The sequence below is a fragment of the Ranitomeya imitator genome, chromosome 1, assembly GCF_032444005.1.
Source record: "Ranitomeya imitator isolate aRanImi1 chromosome 1, aRanImi1.pri, whole genome shotgun sequence".
NCBI lineage: Eukaryota > Metazoa > Chordata > Amphibia > Anura > Dendrobatidae > Ranitomeya > Ranitomeya imitator.
In genome coordinates this window covers 597,498,112-597,522,240 of record NC_091282.1, presented here as the reverse complement: position 1 = coordinate 597,522,240, position 24,129 = coordinate 597,498,112, and the positions used below count along the sequence as shown (strand labels likewise).

At 46.7% G+C, this 24,129-nt stretch overlaps 1 protein-coding gene across 3 annotated transcripts in view; it reads right to left on the bottom strand.

The window, feature by feature from the left end:
* Nucleotides 1–23,259, bottom strand: part of INTS3 (integrator complex subunit 3) — a 149,999-nt gene extending 126,740 nt beyond the window's left edge. Inside the window, exons 1-3 of one of the 3 annotated variants that reach the window (XM_069768127.1) lie at nucleotides 21,320–23,259; nucleotides 20,277–20,360; nucleotides 19,591–19,674 (exon numbers count right to left, since the gene is read on the bottom strand). In XM_069768127.1, the coding sequence (XP_069624228.1) occupies nucleotides 19,591–19,674; nucleotides 20,277–20,360; nucleotides 21,320–21,388 (237 nt within the window). In that variant the 5' untranslated portion in view covers nucleotides 21,389–23,259. The remainder of the gene's footprint in view (nucleotides 1–19,590; nucleotides 19,675–20,276; nucleotides 20,361–21,319) is intronic. The other 2 variants (XM_069768120.1, XM_069768131.1) reach the window with 2 other exon arrangements.
* Between the last annotated feature and the right edge of the window lie 870 nt (nucleotides 23,260–24,129).

Here is a 24,129-nt window from a genome sequence, read left to right as displayed (position 1 = left end):
CAGCGATACCAGATGTATATCAGGTTTTCATGTTTGGCTGCTGTCACACACTAAAAGACGCTTTTTATTGCAAAAACTAGCTGTGCATCACCATATCTTGAGAGCTATAATTTTTCCATATTTCGGCCAACAGTCATGTAACGTCTTGTTTTTTTGCGGGTCGAGCTGACGTTTTTATTGGCACCATTTTCAGACACGACATTTTGTGATCACTTTCTATTCTGATTTTTGGAAGGCAGAATGATCAAACACCAGGAATTTTTTTTATTGACATTCTGTGTGTGGTAAGGCTACGTTCACACTAGCGTTCGGCTAGTGTGCGTCGCGCTAGCGTCGGGCGACGCAGCGGCGACGCACGCGTCATGCGCCCCTATGTTTAACATGGGGGATGCATGCGTTTTTGCTTGTTGCGTTTTCCGACACGTGCGTCTTTTTTGACGCTAGCGTCGGACCAAGAAAACGCAACAAGTTGCATTTTTCTTGCGTCCGATTTTTGTCAAAAAACGACGCACGCGTCGAAAAACGCAGCGTTTTTGCGTGCGTTTGCACGCGTTTTTTGGTGCATTGTGCGTCGCGTCGCCGACGCAGCGGCGCACAACGCTAGTGTGAACGTAGCCTAAGATTAATAAGGCAGCTTTATTCTTCGGGTCAGTACGATTACAGCGATAACACATTTACATTTTTTTTTTACGTTTTGCCCCTTTTTCCCAATAAAAATGTTATAGAAAAAATTATTGTTTTTGCATCACTTTATTCTCACAGCTATAACTTATTATTCTGCTGTTGGAGCTATATGTTGGATTTTTTTTCTGCGGGACAAGATGACGTTTTCACAGGTGCCATTTTTATTTTGATATGACTTTATCTCGTTTTATTCTACTTTTTGTTTGGCGGCATGATGAAAAAGCAAATGTTTTTGCTCTTTTTTTTTTCCACTGTGTGCACCGAAGGAGTGAACAAGTGTGACTGCTTTATAGGCTGGCTCATTCCGGTCGCGGCGATACCAAATACATAATCTTTTTTTTTTTTTTTTTTATTATCTTTTTTACTTTTTTACTGATTTCTTGCAGAAATTTCCTGAGCAAAACCGGACATTTTCTGCAAGAAATCCACATGCGTTTTTACGCTTTTTTTGCGCATTTTTTCCAGAGCTTCCCAATGCATTAAATAGCGAGATAAACGCAAAAAATCCGCAAAATTAATGAACATGCTGCGCTTTTTTACCGAGATGCAGTTTTTTCACGGAAAAAAACGCATCATGTGCACAAAAATTGCGGAATGCATTCTAAATAATGGGATGATTAATGTATGGGTTTATGTGTTTTTATAGCGAAAAAACCCGTGAAAAATCTGCAACGTGTGCACACAGCCTTAGTCTGATCACAGGTCTCTTACAATGCAATACATATGACAGCTTTACACAGACAGATCGCTTGTTAGACTCAGCTGCAGGCTGAGCCTAACAAGCCACCATAGCTGGAGGTAATCACGTGACCAAGGCCATAGAGAACATGATTCGGGTCGGTTTTTACCGACCCCGGGGTTGCGATCACCCTTATTAACCATATAACGGCAACCAGAAAAAAAAAAAAGTCTGATTTGCGATTTCGCTCTCCTCCGATGTTGTCACACATCAGAGGAGAGAAACAGGGTCCTCTGATCCCTACTGGTGACCCCGAGTCCTCCTGCTCCCCCCCACGGCTGCTGGCGTCTTCTTCCGGTAAGAAAAGGGAAGGCGCATGCGCAGTGCGCCCAAGATCTGCCAGCCGGCACCAATATATTTTTTCCTATTGGTTCATTTTGATCACTGTGATAGACCCTATCACAGTGAACAAAACAAAAAAAATAAAAAAAAATTGTAAATGAACCCCCTTTATCACTCCCTTAGATAGGAAAAAAAAATAATGAAATAAAAAAATATATATATTTATTTCCATTTTTCCATTAGGGCTAGAGTTGGGCTAAAGTGAGTTGGGCTAAAATTAGGGTTAGGGTTGGGGCTAAAGTTAGGGTTTGGATTACATTTACGGTTTACATATCACACCGGTTGGGATTAGGGTTATAGTTGGAGTTAGAATTGGGGGGTTCAGTTTAAAGTTCTCACAACACATCTAGATAAGTTCATTGTGGGGTCTAGTTTCTAAAATGGGGTAACTTGTGGGGGGTTTCTACTGTTTAGGCACATCCGGGGCTCTGCAATCACAACCTAACGCCCGCAGACCATTCCATCAAAGTCAGCATTCCAAAACGTCACTCCTTCCCTTCCGAGCCCCGAGGTATGCCCATACAGTAGTTTTCTCCCACATATGGGGTATCAGCGTACTCCGGCCAAATTGGATATCTTTTGGGGTCCAATTTCTCCTGTTACCCTTGGAAAAATAAATTGCGGGCTAAAAGAATTTTTGTGGGAAAAAAAATATTTATTTTCACGGCTCTACATTATAAACTTTAGTGAAACAATTGGGAGTTCAAAGTGCTCACCACTCATCTAGATAAGTTACTTGGCTGGTCTAGCTTCAAAAATGGGGTCACTTGTGGGGGGGTTTCCAGTGTTGAGGCACAACAGGGGCTCTCCAAATGCAACATTGCATCCAATCTAATTCTGCGTTGAAAAAGTCAAATCTCCCTGCCGTGCGCCCAGTGGTTTACCCCCACATATGGGGTATCGGCGTATTCAGGACAAATTGCACAACAACTTTGGAGATCATTTTTGTGGAAAAAAATATGACTTTCTATTTTCACGGCTCTATGTTATAAACTTCTGTGAAGTACTTGGGGGTTCAAAGTGCTCACCAGACATCTAGATAAGTTCCTTGGGGAAGGGGGGCGGGGTCTAGTTTCCAAAATTGTGTCACTTATGGGTAGTTTCCACTGTTCAGGGGCTCTCCAAACAAGACATGGTGTCCGATCTCAATTCCAGCCAATTCTGCATTGAAAAAGTCAAACAGCGCTCCTTTCCTTCCGAGCGCTGCTGTGTGCCCAAACAGCAGTTTACCTCCACACATGGGGTATCGGCGTATTCAGTAGAAATTGCACAACAAATTTTGTGGTTCATTTTCTCTTTTTACATTTGTGAAAATAAAAAAACTGGTTCTGAAATAAAAGGTTTGTGAAAAAAAAGTTAAATGTTCATTTTTTTCCTTCCACATTGCTTCAGTTCCTGTGAAGCACGTAAAGGATTATCTTCTTGAATGTGGTTTTGAGCATCTTGAGGGGTGCAGTTTCTAGAATTTGTCACTTGAGTATTTTCTGTCATGTACACACCTCTAAGTGACTTCAAATGTAATGTGGTGCTTGGAAAAAAAAATGGTGTTGTAAAAATGAGAAATCGCTGGCCAACTTTTAACCCTTATAACTTCCTAACAGAAAAAAAATTTGTTTTTCAAAATTTTGCTGATTTAAAGTAGACATGTGGGAAATGCTATTTAAGAATTTTTTGTGACATCTCTCTGATTTAATGGCATAAAAATTCAAAGTTAAAGGGACTGTCACCTGAATTTGGAGGGAACAATTTTCAGTCATAGGGGCGGGGTTTTCAGGTGTTTGATTCACCCTTTCCTTACCCGCTGGCTGCAATATTGGATTGAAGTTCATTCTCTGTCCTCCATAGTACATGCCTGCACAAGGCAATCTTGCCTTGCGCAGGCGTGTACTATGGAGGGCAGAGAATGAACTTCAATCCAATATTGCAGCCAGCGGGTAAGGAAAGGGTGAATCAAACACCCGAAAACCCCGCCCCTACGGCTGAAAATTGTTCCCTCCAAATTCAGGTGACAGAGTCCCTGTAAAGATAGTGCCGAAGTGTCGTGAGACTTCGGCACTATCTTCAATAGAGAACGGTGACACGCTCCACTGCACAGGCGCCAAATTCCCAGCCCTGCAGTGTGAATACATCATAACACACTGCGGGGCGGGATCTAGGGCCTCTACTACATGAAGGCGCCGGTGACATCACAACAAAGAGGAGGTGGCGCCCGGAGGAGGGGGATGATAGACGGCTGCGAGGAGGTTGAGTCCGGGGAAGAAAACATACCTCCCCCTGTCTCAATAGAGGTATGGCGGGAAATTTATAAAAGTCATTATTTCAGTGTTCCTAGGGATAATAAACATAAGAGTTGGGGACATGTATGAAAAGAAATATTGTTGCCCTTCACTACGATCAGAGAAATTCCTCCTTCCACATAAGGGTAAGTTCACACAGGGCGTTTTTGCTGCATTTATGCTAAGCCTATGAGATTTCAGAAATCTCATGCACACACATTGGTTTTTTGTGTGATCAGTATTTTGTGCTTTGCTGCGTTTTTTGGGCATAGAGCATGTCACTCAGCGTTTTTTCACCCATTGACTTGAATGAGTGTTGAAAAAACGCAGCAAAAATGCAGGTATTTGCTGCGTTTTTGCTGCTAAAAATTCAAGGCCATTAGCATGGACAAAGAATAAAAAAGCACCAAAAAAAACCAGCACCAAACATGCAATAAAAACGCCCCCAAAAAAGCACCAAATACGCAACAAAAAAATGCACATAATCCTCTGTTTTTGACGCAGCTTCTTTCCTGCCAAGAAGATCCGGTTTTGCTGCAGAAAAAAAAGAAAGCAGCAAAAACGCCCTGTATGAACTTACCCGTAGGTGCATTTTTTTGCTGCGCTTTTTCTCTTTGTCCATGCTAATGTCCTTGAATTTTCAGCAGCAAGGACGCAGCAAATGATACCTGCGTTTGCGATACCTGTGTTGAAAACACCATGCTCTATGTCCAAAAAACACAGCAAAGCACAAAATACTGATCACACAAAAAACCAATGTGTGTGCATGAGATTTCTGAAGTCTCATAGGCTTTGCTGGTACTGTAAAAAGCAGCTGAAAAGTTGCATAAAAAAACAGCCCTGTGAGAACTTACCTTAAAGATTATAAATAGTTACAAATAAGACATTTCCTTCAGGGAAAAGATATACGGTAATATTTTCACAACCCTACAAATTATACGCAATGCTCCTCACTCAGGCATGGCAGATGAGAGCGCTGTCCGTAAGCTACAACCATATGCTGGAAGAGACGCTCCTCTTATTTGGCGTGCAGACAGAGACCCCAAGTTGTCCTCTGCTAACTGAAAAATGGACCAGGTTACTTCCAGAAGACGACGGGAACGGGTCCCTCTCTGGTGATTTCAAGGGAATATGTCACCAGATTTGGCAGATATAAGATGCGGCCACTGCCTTTCAGGGCTTATAGAATGCTGTAGATAAGCCCCCGATCCAACCTGAATGAAAAATAAGTTATTATTCTCACCTGTGGGGTGGTCCGGTCCGATGGGTGTCGCAGATCCAGGTCCGGTGCCTCCCATCTTCTTGTGATGCCGCCCTCCTGCTTGATTCACAGGCTCCCCGGCATTGCGCTACTGCACAGGCGTACTTAACCGCAAAGTACTGCAGTGCGCAGGCACTGGGAAAGGTCAGAGAGGCCCAGTGCCTGCGCACTGCAGTACTTTGCTCTGCCCTCAACAGGGCAGATAAGTACGCTTGCGCAGGAGCGCGATGGCGGGGAGCCTGTGAAGCAAGCAGGAGGGCGGCATCACAAGAAGATGGGAGATCCGGACCCCAACCTGCGACACCCATAAGACAGGACCACCCCACAGGCAAGTATAATAAAAACTTATTTTTCTTATCTTTCAGGTCGAATCGGTGGCTTATCTACAGCACTAGAATGCAGTAGATAAGCCCTGAAAGGCAGTGGCCGTATCTCATATCAGCCAAACCATGTGACAGGTTCGCTTTAAGTATGCTAAAACCCCTGGTTGTCTGAGAATACTCTTGCGTGGGGTCCCTGGAGAGTGTTCAAGAATTCTAATAGGACAAACTTTACTGCCAATATTTCTTTCATGTCTGAGAATACTGACCTTAAGTCCTCTGTCCAGACACCTTGAGCTATCTAATCATTTAAGTGACCGTTAACTGCCCTTCTAAATTTCCTGTTAGAGAGTGTTTGGCTGACAATTTCCCACTGCAACGCTCTGGTGTGAACCTGAACCCATTGAACGTCCGGAATAAAGGCGGTCATGGAACCTAGGAGGGACATCGCCTTCCGTAAAAGCGTAGACGGGAGGCCCCTTATTCGAGATATCAGGGCTATGATTTTGTGAACTTTCTCCATTGGGAGGTGACACTCCTGTTTCCTTGAATCTAGTATGATACCCAGGTATGCCTGCACTTAGTTCGGCACAGTTTTATATTTCCCCAGATTCAAAAGCCAGCCTAAGTTGGTAAAGGAATCCATGACTTTCTCTAATTGGTACTTGCAATGCTGGGGGGAGTTGCCCATGATCAGAAAATCATCTAGCTATGGGACCATTAGGATATCTTGTTCCCTCAAATGTGCCATCAACTCTGCCACTATCTTGGTGAACACGCGTGGAGCTACGACTAGACCAAAAGGGAGGGCCATGAACTGATAGTGTTTTACTACTCCATTTATCCAGACTGCTACCCTGGGGTATTTTCGATAGTCTCTGTGGATGGGGACGTGATAGCACGCATCCTTTAGGACCAGAACACAACATTTTTACAGATGTTTTTATTGTTTCCATTTTGAAGTTTTGAACTTTCAGTAGCTTGTTGAGTTTCTTTAAATTGATGTGCAAATTGCCTCTTCTGAGAAAAAAGAGGACTTAAACTCTATAGCGCCACCTGTTGGAAGTAGCGATCCTACAAGTCACAATCAACCCTTTAACGAGTCGTGCAATATAACTTAGATCCCAGTCCAGAGCCTCTCACCTAGCCGAATTAGTTCTCATGCTTCGCACGGACGAGGGCCAACAGCCCGAAACATCGTGTCTGCGAATTGAGAAACTGATTTGGCTTTTATCCTAAGTCATATTGCACGACTCGTTAAAGGGTTGATTGTGACTTGTAGGATCGCTACTTCCAACAGGTAGCGCTATAGAGTTTAAGTCCTCTTTTTCTCAGAAGAGGCAATTTGCATATTATATTTCCCAGAGGAGCATTGCACGGCGAATAAGCCTCCTTACCTTGACAAGCCAGAGATGGTATGTCCCTCTCCATAAGGAGAAACGTTACCCCTTAGATCCCAGATTTAAATTGATGATCATTCTGAAAGTTCTAGCTGGCTTTTTCCTCAGAAATAGAGGGGAGTAGAATCCTTCGCCATTTCATGGTGGGGGACCTCTTGAAGGACTGCTTTCCCTATCAGACCCAGAACCTCCTGCTCTAAGGTTAGTTGCTCTTCGTTTGAAGATCTCTGGGGTGTCATTAGGAAATTTGGAGGGTAGGTGAGTGGAAGTGAAGTTGGATATTCTTTCCCAGGCAAGGAGAAAGAACCTTCCCCCCCACCTGGGAAAAACCCTCTAGGGCTCCATTCCTGTAATGAAAGGAGCTGCTGCTTTCTTGGCTGACGCATCAGCGTACTCGGTCAGGCTGACAGCCAGATCGTCACTCTTCTCCACTGCAGCCCGGCGAGCCCTCTGGCTTAAGTGTTGGTCTTGAAATCTCCAGACAAAGCCAAGACTTTGCTCCATTTCCTGTGAGGGCGAGTTCTTGTTTGGCCCTAAGCTTGATGATATTTTGGATAAAGTAGGGGACAACAATATACACTTCGCTATCCTCTCCAATCCCTCTTATAAGAAATCCTTTCTGAGTATGAAACTTATCCGGATGAATCCCCCAGGAACCAGGATAAGTGGGAATATATATAAGGAGTAAGACCAAGGGGTTCTTGTTCAACAGTGCCCCCAATAACGAAGTAATTTCAACGGGGTTTCTTCTACTCCTTTTTAATTAGGGATTGGGTTTTCTCATTTAGGGGGAAGGGATCTCCTCTTTTTGTTCTAGCCCGCCGAACATAACGACCTGCACTGATCTTGTTGAACGAGGGTCAACCAGCCCCATGGTGGCCCTACCAGCCCCATGGTGGCCCTGACTGCCTTGACGAGGCTGTTTCGTATAAGGGGAGACAGCTACGACTACTCCTGTCCCCGGATGAAGATTATTATGAATTGGACGTATCTGAATCCCTCTCTTCATCCTCTGAACTGCTAGACTCAGACTCCGGGGACCTGTCTCTGGATTTCCCCCATTTTTTTCCCCTTATCCTGGAGGGACCTAAGGGTATTTTCGACCTGTGATTTTATTAACCCCTTAACGACCAGATGTATTTTTGGTTTTGCATTTTCATTTTTTGCTCCACTTCTTCCCAGAGCCATAACTTTTTTATTTTTCGTGAAAATAGCCAGGTGAGGGCTTGATATTTGCGGGACGAGTTGTACTTTTGAGCTACACCATTGGTTTTAACATATCATGTACTAAAAAAATGGGAAAATATTCAAAGTGTGGTGAAAATGCAAAAAGAGTGCAATCCCGCACATGTTTTTTGTTTTGCTTTTTACTATGTTCACTAAATGCTAAAACTGACCTGCCATTGTGATTCCCCAGGTCATTACGTGTTCATAGACACCAAACATGTCTAGGTTTAATTTTTTATCTAAGTGGTGAAAAACGGTAATTAATCTTACCGATAATTGTATTTCCAGGAATCCATCCTGACAGCACCATGGAGGACGTCCTTCTTATCCACAGTGGGACAGGAAACCACGAGAGTTTAAAAGGACCCCCCTCCCCCTTCCACCCTTCAGTGCTTTTCCAAAGTAACACATCTGGATTAATACAAATGTTACTTCACATAAGTATAACACATTTACATTAGGGAGGGAACTATCCGTGCTGTCAGGATGGATTCCTGGAAATACAATTATCGGTAAGATTAATTACCGTTTTCCAGGTCACCACCTGACAGCACCATGGAGAAGTACCAAAGAAGACTTCCTAGTTCTAGGGTGGGACTACCGCTTGAAGCACTTTCCTGCCAAAAGCTTACTGAGAAGAGACTACGTCTAATTTGTAGTGTTTTGAAAAGGTGCTAATGTTAGACCAAGATGCTGCCTTGCAAATTTGATCTATCGAGGCCCCCCCTTTTTCTGCCCAAGATGCGGCCATAGCCCTAGATGAGTGAGCTTTAAGGCTATCTGGAGGATCTTTTCCCTGTGCCTGATAGGCTAGAGTAATAGTGGATCTAATCCATCTAGCAATAGTGGATTTTGATGCTTTCTTCCCCTTATTAGGACCCCCGTACAAGACAGAGATTATTATCTCGTCTCCAGGCCCTAGTCATGTCCAGGTATTTAAGTACTGTTTCCCTAACATCTAAGTTATGGAAAAAAGATTCTTTTTGATTCTTAGGGAACTGGCAAAAAGACGGAAGAACAACTTCTTGGTTAATATTTGAGACTGAAACTACCTTGGGAAGAAAACCCGGGCAAGCCTTAAAACCAACCTATCATCAAATATTTGTAGATAAGGGTTCTGGATGGATAGGGCCTGAAGCTCCCCCAATCTTTTGGCTGATGTAATGGCCACTAAGAAAACTGTTTTTAGGGAAAGATTAGCAATATTTATCGCCTTCTCTATATCAAAGGGCTCTTTACATAATTCATTAAAGACTAAATTAAGGTCCCAAGGAGGAACCGTCTTTCTGATTAGAGGTCTTAGTCTCATGACCGCTCTAGAAAATCGAGCGATCCAAGGGTGAGCAGCAAGGGAAGAGTCGTAAAATACGCTGAGGGCTGCTATCTGAACCCTCAAAGTACTCGGTTTAAGCCCCTTATTGAAGCCCTGCTGTAAGAAATCAAGAATTTTAGGTATGTTGGGGTGATCAATATCGATTGTTGTGTCTCCACAAAAACTGCAGAATCTCTTCCAGATTTTGAGATATATCATCGAAGTTACCGGCTTCCTACTTGCTTGTAGGATGGAAATCACCCCTTCTGATAGGCCCTTTGACCTTAGGATCTGCCGTTCAGGATCCATGCTGCTAACTGCAGATTCCCTGGGTTCTGATGAAGGATCGGACCCTGAGAAAGTAAGTCTCTCATGACTGGAAGATGGTAAGGACTGTCCACTGCCAGCTTTCTTAGAAGGGGAAACCAGCTTCTTCCGGCCCAGAAAGGGACCACTAAAATCACTCGAGCTCTGTCCTTGCAAATTTTTCTGAGGACCCTTGGTACTAATGCCAGAGGGGGAAAGGCGTATAGTAGCCCTTTGCTCCATGACTGGGAAAGGGCATCTACCCCTGCTGGATTCTCTTGAGGGTTTAGTGAAAAAAAGGTTTTTATTTTTGCATTCCTTCTGGTTGCAAATAGGTCCACAGTCGGGGTTCCCCAACGCTGACACAGGGTATTGAAAACCTTGCTGCTCAGTTCCCACTCTGTGGGTGATAGTTTTCCCTGCTCAGAAACTCCGCAACCTGGTTTCTTGCACCTTCTAAGTGAACAGCCGAAATCGAAAGTACCGATCTTTCCGCCCATGCGAAAATTTGATCCGCCAGATGTTGAAGCTTCGGATGCCTTGGGCCCCCCTGATGGCGAAGGAAAGCCACCGCCGTCGTGTTGTCCGATAAGATCTTCAGATGTTTGTTCTTTACTAGGGACCGGGCTGAACACAAAACCTTCCAAACCGCATGTAGTTCTCTGTGGTTTGAGGAATTTTTGCTCTCTTCCAAACTCCATTGTCCTTGATAGTATCTTCCGAGTACCTGGCCGCCCCAACCTTGTAGACTTGCATCCGTGGTTACCGTGACTGCTGGGGTCTGGATCCATGGGACCCCCACCTGGAGGTTTTCTGACACAGTCCACCATCGTAGGGATTCTCTGACCCGATAGGATAGGACAAACTGTCTGTCCAACGAAGACTGTCTTCTGTCCCATGTTACTAGAACCGCTTTCTGCAACTGACGGGAATGGAATTGGCTCCAGCTGACACAAGGGATACAGGCTGTCATCAGACCCAGGATCTTCATAGCGTCTCTTATTGTTACCCGAGATCTTGCAAACTGCTGAACTTTCTTTATCAGATCTGATCTTCTCTTGTCCGGAAGAAACGATTCCCTGATGTTTGAATCTAGTATTACACCTAGAAACTGCCTCCTTGTTCTTGGGGTTAGGTGTGATTTTTCCCAGTTCAACACCCAACCTAAATTCTGCAGTGTGGAGATCACTATTTGAGAATCGACATTGAGTTGCCCCACCGAATCTGCCACCAACAGGAAATCGTCTAGATATGGTATTATAATGATATCCTGCTTCCTTAGATAGGATACGATCTCCGTGACGAGTTTTGTAAAAACTCTTGGGGCCGACGCCAATCCGAATGGAAGGCAACAGAATTGATAGTGGAAGACTGACCCCTCCTTTTCTACTGCAAATCTTAGGAACTTCTGATGATGAGAAAGAATTGGCACGTGATAATATGCACTTTTTAAGTCCAAAGTGCACATTACCACATCTTTCCCTAACAGGGGAATCGTGGAGCGAATGGACTCCATTTTGAACCTTTTGTACTGTACCCATTTGTTTAGCGGCTTTAGATTTATGATGGTACGGGACTCTCCTGATGGTTTTTTTATAGAGAAGAGACCCGAGTAGTGGCCTGATCCTAATTGGTGGGGAGGTACAGGAGATTTTGCCCCCATCCGAAGAAGATCCTGAATGTCTGACCACATTGGTGAAGTCGAAGAGAGACGGACGTTGGAAACGAGATACCTTTCTGGGGGAAGGGAGTCGAACTCTATCCCGTACCCCTGAGATATAACCTGAAGGACCCACGGACTTGAAGTAATTTTTTCCCACTCCCCCAGGTAGTTCAACAATTGACCCCCTATTCTGGTGGCGTCATTTTCTCCGGAACTCAGATCTAGAGTTTGAGGGACCTGGATCTCTATTTCGGTTCCTATTTTCTCCCCCTTTCTGGTAGCTCCATCTCCCTTGTTTTCCTTTACCCCTATAGTCTGATCGCTGACTATAATAGGGCCTACGAAAGGGCTGGAACTTCTTTTTCTCCTCTGGAAACCCTTTCTTTTCATCAGAGGCCTTATCTAGAATATCATCTAATATGGGCCCGAACACTCTACCTCCTGAAAAGGGAATGGAACATAATTTGTTCTTGGAAGGAACATCTCCTGACCAGCTCTTCAACCATATAGCCCGACGGGCCGCATTCGATAATGACTGCCCCCTAGCCGTGAATCTGACCGATTCGGCAGTAGCATCTGCCAAAAACCCCGTAGCTAGTTTCAGCAAAGGGATAGCATTTATAATAGTCTCCCTAGGGGTCTTGGCTGACAACTGATCCTTTAAGTCGTCAACCCATAGATGCATTGCTCTCGCCACAGATGTTGCCGCTATATTTGTGCGGATCACTGCGGCCGAACTTTCCCAAGCTTTCTTTAGGAGACCATCAGCCTTTCTGTCCATAGGCTCCTTCAAGTTTGAGGAGTCCTCAAATGGTATGGCAGTTCTTTTAGACACCTTCGCTAGTGGGATGTCAATTTTCGGAATATCTTCCCAGTCTTTAACCTCATCATGGTCAAAGGGAAGACGAAGCCTAAAGTCTCTCGGAATAGATATCCTCTTTTCTGCCTCCTCCCACTCCTCCAAGATCATTGAGCTGTAGGAAGAGGTGAAGAAGGGGTTAACAGCTGCAAGCTGAAGCAAAGCCGAGACTGGAAACTCGGACTCACCGAATGTTGGCATTAACCGGGAAAACTTTTGAAGTCTGCGAGCGCAGCCCCCCGAACATCTCATCTTGGATAGACTGAGAGGTTGAAGGTTCCTCAATTTGCATAGTTTGTCTCACCGCATTCAGCAGCTCATCAATATCATTAGAGGAAAATAGATACTTTTTCCCCCTATGAGGAGGGTCTCTACACAATTCCTCCTCTTCCTCCATATCAGATTCGGAAAGGCTGTCTTCTGATGACAGATCGGATTCCCTCTGTCTTTTCTTAGACTTGGGAGGATCCTGGAAGTCAGGCTGGATCGACTGGGAGGCAGATAAGTTAGATATTGAGGCTTGTACTTCCTCTCTAACCATGGCCCTCATGCTCGTTATTAGGGAGGCCTGTTCTTCTCCCACAATACGAGTGGTGCAGGAGTCGCAGAGAGGCTTTTGCCACGAGACACTAAGTTTTGTGGCACAGATAGGACACTTTTTAGATCTGCCGGCCTTCTTATCCCCAGATGAAGGACGCCCCTGAAATAAAAATAAAAGGACCACTGATGGTATCTTTAATAGAGGCTTAGAGAAACACACCTCCTAGTGGAGACTCACATGAGCCAGGGATTCCTGTTTCCCCGGGACTTCCATGCTGACTGCCGGTGTACTTTGTACCTCCATCCTACACTGCTGACTGCGGTGCCTAGTGCACGCTACCACACATACCTTTTATCCTGTTCCTGTGTCCCAGCGCTCTCACAGGAGCGAAGAAGATGACCGCCCCTTGGTCGACTGCGACCCGGAAGTGACGCGGCCGCGGTGAACCGGAAGTTGATTGCCTGTTCACCGCCGAAATACCCGGCGCTCTCCAGCGTTCTGCTGAGCCTGCTTCCGCCCGGCCCCGAACGCCTGCGAAGGGTGCACCCTTGCAGGGACAACATGCAGGTATGTCTTGGGCCATCATCCAAGGTCGAGAGCCCCCAGGGGGAAGCGACCTTCTACCAGGAGCAGCGCTGCACTGGTGCTGCCGAGGGACCCGGTTACTAGGGTGTCAGCAATACAGAGGACATTCAGCGGGAAGGAAGAGGCCGAGCCCCCCCGATCCACACTCTCTGTAGGGACAGCGAATCTCTCGTCGTTCCCATCCACAGTGGGACAGGAAAAACACTGAAGGGTGGAAGGGGGGGGGGTCCTTTTAAACTCTCGTGGTTTCCTGTCCCACTGTGGATAAGAAGGACGTCCTCCATGGTGCTGTCAGGTGGTGACCTGGAAAAAATGTCCAAACTTTGTTTAAAAATAAATTGCGCAATTTTCCCGATATCCGTAGCGTCAACATTTTCCATGATCTCGAGTTGGGTGAGGGCTTATTTTTTGAGCGCCGAGCTGAAGTTATTAATTATACCATTTTGGTGTAGATACAATCTTTTGATCGCCCAATATTGCATTTTAATGCAATGGCGTGGCAACCAAAACGAAACGTAATTCTGGCATTTAGGCTTTTTTTTTTTTTTTATCGCTACGCAGTTTAACGATTGGGTTAATTTTTTATTATATTGATAAATCGGGCAATTCTGAACGCAGTGATACCAAATGTGAATGAGGCTTTGCACGTTTACGTTTTAAAAAAAAAAAAAAAATTACTTTTGGCATGCTTTAAGAAACTCCATAGGAGACTAGAAGCTGCCATAACCCGGTCGGCTCTGCTATACACAGGCGATGATCAGATCATCTGTATAAAGCAGAATTACCGTACTCACTTGCTATGAGCGCCGGTCGGCGTTCATAGCAGGTCGGCAGTGACAACCACAGAGGTCTGCAAGAGACTTATAATTGTCATGGTGACCCGCAATCACGTGAGTGATAGGAGTCACCGATGTGCGGATCTCCGACCCGATTGCCGGAAGCGCATGTTAAATGCAGCAGGTAGATTGCAATTCCGTCCGCGGCTGTACTGGGCACATGTCTGCTGTTCAAAACAACCAACATGTGCCAGGAAAGATGTGGGCTCCAGCGGTTGCCTTGTGCAGGCGTGTACTACGGAGGACAGAGAATGAACTTCAATCCAATATTGCAGCCAGCATGCAGCCAGCGGGTAAGGAAAGGGTGAATCAAACACCCGAAAACCCCGCCTCCATGGCTGAAGATTGTTCCCTCCAAATTCAGGTGACAGTGTCCCTTTAAGGACCAAAGATTTGAGGCAAACCTTGGGGTGTCTTCACAGATTGCAACTCGTGCACAGAGCAAACAGTTTTTTTTCCCACGTAGTGGGTAACTCTTCTGTGCAAAGTGCACAGGTCCTGTGTGTAGTCTTGCCCGCACTTTTCCTTCCCTGAAGAAGAGGACAGGGTGGACCCTAATTATAAGGCGAAATTTCAAGTAGATCACTTACCATTCTGACGGAAGAAGGGGTACCGGGTTAGAAGGATGAACCATTCTTGTAGATGGGTTCTCCCCTGCGCTTGACGCCACACTTACGTCCTTGCTGCGTTGGGACGACCTCCATAGCCACCTCTGGGAGGGGAGGGGAGGGGTGCGGCGAATCCAGACAGAACCCGGCACATACACCGGTGGTGAGGAAGCGCACATGTCCCAACTGGATTACCCAGTCATGCCTTGCACAGCAGCATCTTGGGGGGAGTGCGGTGCGCACATGAGCACCAGATCTCACAAGTACCGGGACGAGTGTCTGTCCAGCCTCATTGTCGGCGAGCTGTCTGCAGAGCCAGCAGGAGGATTTCCGGCAGTGTCCAGCGAGACTCTTCTCTGCTGCCTCTCCCCGCACACCCTAAAGGCCCACTGACCCCAGTGGTGGCGTCTCATGAAACCATGCCAGCCCAGGCATTTAACCCCCGTTAACTCGGTCTGGCCGGGCATCCCATGATGATCCCAGGTATGTCTTTCATTGCAGGTACGTCGACTGAAAGTCCCCCGTCAAGGACAGGAAACCAACTGATACGGGAGGTACCGCCCTTCTTATCTGTAGGTTTCCTGTCCTTGAAGGGCGGATTCCCTCTCTCTCCGTGGTGCCGTCATGGGGGTGAGGGGGAGGGAGAAAAGTAGAAAAAAAAATCATAGGCCTCTTTCAAATTGGCAAGAACCAGTATCTTGTGGCCAGGAGGGTTCTTATTTTCATAGACACAGCGTTTCCTGCCAGGTTTAAATCGGCTCATGTCATCACTATTGTAGGAACATTCCTTTACAGATTTATCTAATCATTCGCCTGGTTTATGATCAGGACAAACTTTTTTTCTTCATTTATTTGGAAACCACAGACCCTGCACACAGAGCACAGGCTGAGCAGGTCTGAATTACAGGTTTTAAAATTGGGGCTGTTCATATAGTTTTTTTTTTTTAATTTATTTTAAGTATGATCCCTTTGTGATCCTAACTAATTTTGGTAGAGATGTGGCAAGGTAGCATAGGAGACACATGGGAATTTTTGATAATTTTATATTATATTGCATTTTTGGAAACTTTAAAATTTTGCTTTGAAGTCGGCGTGGGGAAAAAGATACCCTGGTGACACATGGGAACTAAGCCTGGACAGTTCTGAGTACAGCGGGGTATTCCGCCTCTCTAGCTTGGTTGTGGCCGAAGTTATGAGCAAAAACAAAAGGCATGCAACACAGAAATTCACATTGTTTTCTTAAAATTAAGTTTTTTCCGTTCTTGTGATCATACTCAAAACCACCTGATTTCCTTAAGATTAGATTAAATCACTTCGGCCACCCTGCATCTTACACGCTTAGTTCTTAAAGATCTCCAAACTGAAACATTCCCTTCATCTTTAACTCCCGTGTCAGCTGCCCCGTATTTAGTGGACCCAAATTTTAAAGATTCATATAATATATGGTCGACATTGCCCAAAATCCCCCTAGGTGATCTCTATACTAATCGCAATGTTGTGAGAAGTGCCTGGCCTTTGGATGCCCTGTCCAGGCCTAAAGATTATCTCCAAGATCATCATATCACCCGAATCCTTTTGCAATTTAGACGAAGGTACCCAAACAAATCGCCCTGGTCATGGTTAGACCTCATGCTCAAAACATCATTCCCTAGATTTAAAACCATATCAAGACTATATTCTTGCCTTGTTTCCCCTCCTCAAAACTTTAAACCCACCTTTATCTACTCTTGGGAGTCCGAACTCAAATTCATGTTTTCAGATTTTCAGGTCACTAAAATTCTCCAGCATGCACGGGGTTTTTAACGTTGCATTTTCCTCCAAGAGAATGCATATAAGATTCTAACGAGATGGCATATCACACTGGCGAAACTACACCACCTAGGATTAGCAGACTGATGCGTGTTGGAGATGCGGAAGTCACCAGGGAAATCACATCCACATATTCTGGGACTGCCCACTAATTAAAAACTTCTGGTTAAATGTTAATCTCATTCTCAAAAAGTTAAACCTGATCCAATCGGACTTGACAGCCCAAGAAGCTTTACTCTCATGCCCATCAATCAACTTCAAACCCCATAAGCATGACCTTTTACCATTGTTGCTCAGCGCCGCTAAACACCTAATCACTTTACGCTGGCGATGCGTGATCCCCCCAACAATAGTAACAGAGTAGAAGGAACAGCGCCCTTGGTAGTGAGTGCTGCTGGTCATCTGCAAATTGGACAAGTTGAACCCCCCCCCAACAATAGAGGAATGGTTCACTAAAATAGAACATATCTCTAGATTGGAGGAACTGTCGAGCTGGGAGGTGTATAGGCATCACGTGTACTTGAAAACATGGAGGCTGTGGAAAATCTTTCAAGAGAACTATTAAGTCTGATCCTGCTAAATATTTTCACTTTCATTTTCGGCAACCCACTGCGTTGGAAATTTGCCCTTTAATACGAACATGTGTGTACCCTTGTTTTTTGTTCTTATAGTTATCCCTACCCTCCCCTCACCTTCATCCTCAGTCCCCCCTACCTATCCTCAACCCCTCCTGATCATCCCTCCCCCTCTTCCCCTCCACTTTGAAAGATGTTTTCTGGTTTAATTTTCCAATACCAATGCTTTAATGCATTTATACAGCATATATATTACTGTTTTGTAACACTTATTTCCTAAATAAAGAATTTAAAAAAAAAAAATTTAAGTTTTAAAGTTGTGAAAACAAAGTATATTGAAATATTGGTGTTCACATTTTGCATTCTCTAACACACCATTCGCAAAGAAAAACATCTCAAAGCAATTCAAAAACAGGAAGATTGCACCAGTTGACCGGAAAGGAAAAAAAGCATGCCAGCCCGAAAGCAAAAAAGGAAAGCGAGAAAAAGCGACGAAAGGCATAGCAGAAGAGAGAATGGAATACTGCAGGAAGAGGAGCCATGAACTCCTATTACTGCTGTTAGCAGGTACAGAGATGCAAGCAGGGCGACGCTGTACACACCACTGGTGGCCACTACCATGAGTACGTGACAACTAAGGACCTCTACATAAGAATTTTTCACGCAGGTTGTCAGCTCACTTTCCACAGCTCCTGAATGATATGATTGCATGCATTCTTCCAGCCTCTCTCACCAGATGCTGGGGATACATTAGGGTCCATGGGGGAGATCGCGCTCTGCTGTAAACCCCAAGCGATACCAGAGAAAAAGCCTGGACTCCGTGCAGTTCCTAAACCCCCCCCACACATTTGCTGGCACACTGCTCTGAAATCTCTGCAGCGGAGGCCTGACTCTTCCCATTATGCACTGCACCCGCCTCCTGAAATCCTCTATGCTGCCTGGCTTCTTGCAGGTGGCCTTGGGTGTGCAGTTATCCTACTGCTGCCGATCTCAGGAGCTGACAGTCGGCACTTTCCTGCACTCCTCGTGATCTCACATGCCCAATTGTTATTACCCAAGAAATATGAGAAAGAAAACACAGAGCTCGCCAGGGTCGCGCCCTCTCCCAGGAAGAACATGTTTGCTTAACGTTTCACCCAATATCAGAGGGTGCCTCCCCTGCCCACCACGCTGGGAATGTGAGAGCGGAGAGCACTGGGCAGCCGCAGCCAGCGTGATGGAAGAGGTTAATTCAGTGTGGAGGCTGAGACACAGGAGCTTACACTCTAACATGCAGGAGAACTAGCCCAAGATACCCATCAACTTACCAGGCACCAGCTCAGGATCCCCATCTTCTCCGCCAAACTATAAACCAGGCACGGACCCAGGACCCCCATCAGCTGCCCCAGATATAGGCACACCAGAGGCCCAGATCCTCCATGACCTGCCCCAGCTATAGACCAGGCACCAGCCCAGGAACCCCAAAGGACTCAAGCTATAGGCTCACCATCGGCTCAGGACCCCCATTCACCTGCCCCAGCTTTAGACTGACAGCCAGCCCATGAACCTGCCCCAGAACCCCAATCACCTGTCCCAGCTATAGACCAGGCACCAGCCCGGGAACCACATCAACGGCACCAGCTATAGGCACACCACCGGCTCAGGATGCCCATTATCTGCCCCAGCATTGGGCAACAACCCCCATCACCTGCTACAGCTATAGACCCAGCAGCGGCTCAAGATCCCAATCACCTACCCCAGCTATAGACCAGGCAGCAGCCCAGGACCCCCATCACTTGTCCAGCTATACACCAGGCACTGGCTCAGGATGCCTATTATCTGTCCTAGCTATAAACCCAGCACCAGCTAAGACACCCCCCCATCACCTACCCCAGAAATACACCAGGCACCTGCTCAGGATGTGCATCATCTACCCCAGCTATAGACCCAGAAGGAGAACAGGACCTCCCATCACCGGCCCCAGTTACAGACCCAGCACCATCTCTGGACCCTCATCACCTGCCCCAGTAATAAATCTAGCGCCTGCCCAGGACCCCCAGCACCTGCCTCAGGTATAAAATAAGCACCGGGCTCTGGATGCTGATTATCTGCCACAGTTATAGATCCAGCACCAGCTCAGGACCGCCATCACCTGCCTCAGTTATAGACCCAGTACTGGCTATTAAACCAGTATTTGCTCCCTTCCCCAGTGAGGTGTAGAATGAGCACCGCGCTCCTCGTACATAAAGTGTCATGGTTGACATTTACCTTCTGTGCCTGTGCTGCCTCTGACAGCACCAGGGTGAACAGCCCCAGGCAGACCTCCTCGTGCTGACTGGATCCTTTACAGACCTGGAAGAAGCAGACAAGACAGAATAAAGGAGGCGATGGGAGGCGGAGCGCTCAGCACCTATTGGCGGCATGGGAAGCAGAGCGCTCAGGGACAGTGGCGGGCTCAGCAATCAGAGGCGGTGGGGAGCAGAGCGCTCAGGGACAGCAGGGAACTGAAGCAATCAGGTGTGGTGGGGGAGCGCGGACACAGAGGTAATCTGCAGGTATGCAGGGGATCTGCTGTGGATGGGGAAGTTGATTAGTTAACATGGCAGCTCAGATCTCCCACCCTGTCAGTTTGTTACAATGTATTGGAGCAGCTAACATTATCTGCGGTCTATACGGGCCAGATACATTGTAACGAATCTCCAGTTGTGGAGATTTAAGAAAGGTTTTCTGCCAATGTCATTTCCATTCACTGACAGCAAGCAGAATCTTCATGCAGGACGGCTGTGCTACAGTGGAGATGACTATAAGTGACAGTGGCCAGAAATAAAGGAGGAAATGTGGCCCCCAAATATAGATATCAGATTGGGGGTCCGCACATTGGTGGGTAAGAGGGTAAGCTTGATGAGGAGAACAGGGGTGCCAGATGCTCTTAAAGGGAAAGTGAAAGTACTTACATAAGCATTGAGCGCGTCGTTGGCCTCTCGCTCTGACACGCCGTTAGTCATGGAGGTGACTAGCGCCACACAGCGCTCTAGCCTCTGAAAGACACAACAGGCCAGTCACACGGGAGGCCGCTCTCTAGAGGGACGAGCCCCTCTAATGCCACCCTCTAATATTGGGCGTCTCAGGAGTACAGGATCTTCTCTAAGTAAGCAGAGTACAAAGTGGTCCTGGAACTCTGTACTGGTTTGATTTTCGCACCTCCTGAGTAAGAATGCAGAAATTATCACAGCCGCTAACGAGCAAACAGGCGATCTGGACAAAGCATCAAAGCCCTTCGTTATCAGCTGCCAACCATTACACATTCCCTCTGAGCCATGCCCTCCAGGCCCCAAATCCACGCACAAAGAATCAGTGATGCAACAGTAGGGCTCAACTATCGTAAGAGTTATTAACCCTGTCCATAGCGGACACCGCAAACACATGCAGGACACATTGTAATACTGTATAAATACGGGGGGGGGGGTCTTAAGAGGGCAGCCCACAAGGGACGACAAGCCTGGGGCGACACGCAAGGACCGGCCCCCGAGTACAGCAGCACAAAACGGCCTCTCAACAGCTGTCTGTGTGCTGCAAGCCCTGAAGGGGGTGGTATCAGGTAATTGCCTGATTAGATATCTGTGGCCAGATATATGGGTGGCTCACCCTGTGCACACCACTCCACCACGGCCTTAATTAACCCTTTCCAGTAGCAGCATTCATCCAGAACCGCCTGGCCACTCAGCAGCATCCATCTTCTGATAGGATCAGCAGCTCCTGAGGTCAGCGCTGCGGCTGAACCGACGCCCTCATTACAGCACAATGGTTTCATTGGTCATTAACTTGACACCATGACAATTGAGTAAACACCAACCCAATGTTCTCCCTGTAACCTGGGAATGTACAGTGTGCGGATAATCACTGCAGATGGGATGGTGCTCCCCAGACATGTGCAAGCTGCAAAGCCGTCCCTGCCCCCGACACGCACAGAGCAGCACTCCTGCCCCAGACAAGTTACCTCCTCCAGTTCATCCTTAGCGTCCAGGCTGGTGGTGATTAGCAATTTGACTTTGGATTTCTGCTCCATTTTGGAGGCGTCTCTTCCTACTGCTTGGCTACAAATAGGGGGGGGGGGGCTCGACACTATCTAGAAGGAATGAGGGGATATTTGGGGGGATGTGATGTAACTCCCAGACATTTACAGGAAAATAGGGCAACTATCAAGTAAGGGGGACTGTCCTAAAAAAAAAAAAAAAAAAAAAAAAAAAATTGGCGCGTCACTAAAGAGCATTGGAAATGGGTGTAACTACATAACAGACTGATCAGGTGATCATAGAGATGGGGGGGTATGGAAAGGATTGGAGACCCCTAGTTATAATGAGGGGCAATGGGAAGGATGGGAGAGCCCTGGTTATAATGAGGGGCAATGGGAAGGATGGGAGAGCCCTGGTTATGAGGGGCAATGGGAAGGATGGGAGACCCTAGTTATAATGAGGGGCAATGGAAAGGATGGGAGAGCCCTAGTTATGAGGGGCAATGGGAAGGATTGGAGATCCCTAGTTATAATGAGGGGCAATGGGAAGGATGGGAGACCCTAGTTATAATGAGGGGCAATGGAAAGGATGGGAGACCCTAGTTATAATGAGGGGCAATGGGAAGGATTGGAGATCCCTAGTTATGAGGGGCAATGGGAAGGATTGGAGATCCCTAGTTATAATGAGGGGCAATGGGAAGGATTGGAGATCCCTAGTTATAATGAGGGGCAATGGGAAGGATTGGAGATCCCTAGTTATAATGAGGGGCAATGGGAAGGATTGGAGATCCCTAGTTATAATGAGGGGCAATGGGAAGGATTGGAGATCCCTAGTTATAATGAGGGGCAATGGGAAGGATTGGAGATCCCTAGTTATAATGAGGGGCAATGGGAAGGATTGGAGATCCCTAGTTATAATGAGGGGCAATGGGAAGGATGGGAGACCCTAGTTATAATGAGGGGCAATGGGAAGGATGGGAGACCCTAGTTATAATGAGGGGCAATGGGAAGGATGGGAGACCCTAGTTATAATGAGGGGCAATGGGAAGGATGGGAGACCCTAGTTATAATGAGGGGCAATGGGAAGGATGGGAGACCCTAGTTATAATGAGGGGCAATGGGAAGGATGGGAGACCCTAGTTATAATGAGGGGCAATGGGAAGGATGGGAGAGCTCTGGTTATAATGAGGGGCAATGGGAAGGATTGGAGACCCCTGGTTACACTGGGAGATTATGAGAAGAATGGTAAAGCTATGGTTATACTGGGGGGGCTATGGAAAGGATGTGAGACCACTAGTTATAATGAGGGGCTATGGGAAGGATTGTGGACCATTGGTTACACCGGGGGGATATGGGAAGGATGGGAGAGCCCTGGTTATAATGGGGGCTATGGAAAAAATGGGAGAGCCCTGGGTGTAATGGGGGCTATGGGAAGATTGGGAGAGCCCTGGGTGTAATGGGGGCTATGGGAAAAATGGGAGAGCCCTGGGTGTAATGGGGGCTATGGGAAGATTGGGAGAGCCCTGGGTGTAATGGGGGCTATGGGAAGATTGGGAGAGCCCTGGGTGTAATGGGGGCTATGGGAAAAATGGGAGAGCCCTGGGTGTAATGGGGGCTATGGGAAGATTGGGAGAGCACGGGGGGCTGAGACGGTTGGGAGGCCCCTGACTACACAGGGGGGCTGTGGGAAGATTGGGGTACCCCAGGTCCTAACAGTGGCCTCTGGGAAAGATGGGGTACCCCTGGCTACCTATAAGGGGCTCTTCAAAGCTTGGGTGAAAAGCGCTGAGACGTGGAGTCAAACGGTGGGTATTCGTCTAGTCTCCGGTCTGCAAGGCCTCTCTCAGATGCACCCCGTTTCAAACCGGCGTTAAGACGTCTCGCCCCCGCTCCTAGCACACACAGGAAACCATCCTGGGCCCAACAACCGGCCGCCGGAAGCTCCCGCCCTCTCTACTGAGGCTAACCAATCACATCACGAAGAACGCCATGATTGACGGCAGTTTCCCTCGCCTTCTCTCGTGACGTTTACGACTGCTGGAGTAGAGGAGATGGTACAGACAAGAGAGGACGTCATTACCAAGTGACCGAAGGCGACAAGCGGACATTTTTTTTGAGGGCGCCCTGAGTTGTTCGGTGATTCCTGATTTGTGATGGGCAGTCCGGCTCAGAAAACGGCTCTTCTTGCACATAGTGCTACTTTTCCCACTGTTATCACTCCAGTCCCTTAGCCATAAAGCTTGGGCCTCGCTATACACCTGTACGCGTGACTAGTGAAGACTTTTTAGCCATTTCTCGGATTGTAGCTCCTGGGATCAGGCCCTCGCTCTTAGGCCAGCCTCACACTAGCGAGTTTTACGGACGTATGAGAGGCGCAGAAAATACGGATTGCATACGGCCCAATTATTCTCTATGCCCCTGCTCCGGAAAATACTAAAACCCTATGTGTCATATTTGTCTATACCTATGGTAGATTTTGCCTATGGTAGATTTTTTTAGTCATATTAGTCTATACCTATGGTAGATTTTTTACAGTGTGCGGGAAATCAGCAATTCCGCAGAATTAATGAACATGTTGCTTTTTTTCCGCAATTCGTTTTTTTCGCGGAGAAAAATCGCAACATTTGCACAAGTTTTGCAAATTACATTGAAATGATTGGGAACCATATGCAAGCATTTTTTTCACATTTTTATCGCGTTTTTATAGCAAAAAAAAACGCGAAAAATACTGAACGTGTGCACATAGCCTTACAACTCCCTTTTCTGTGTACCTGAATTGAGAGAGGGAGGGGGAT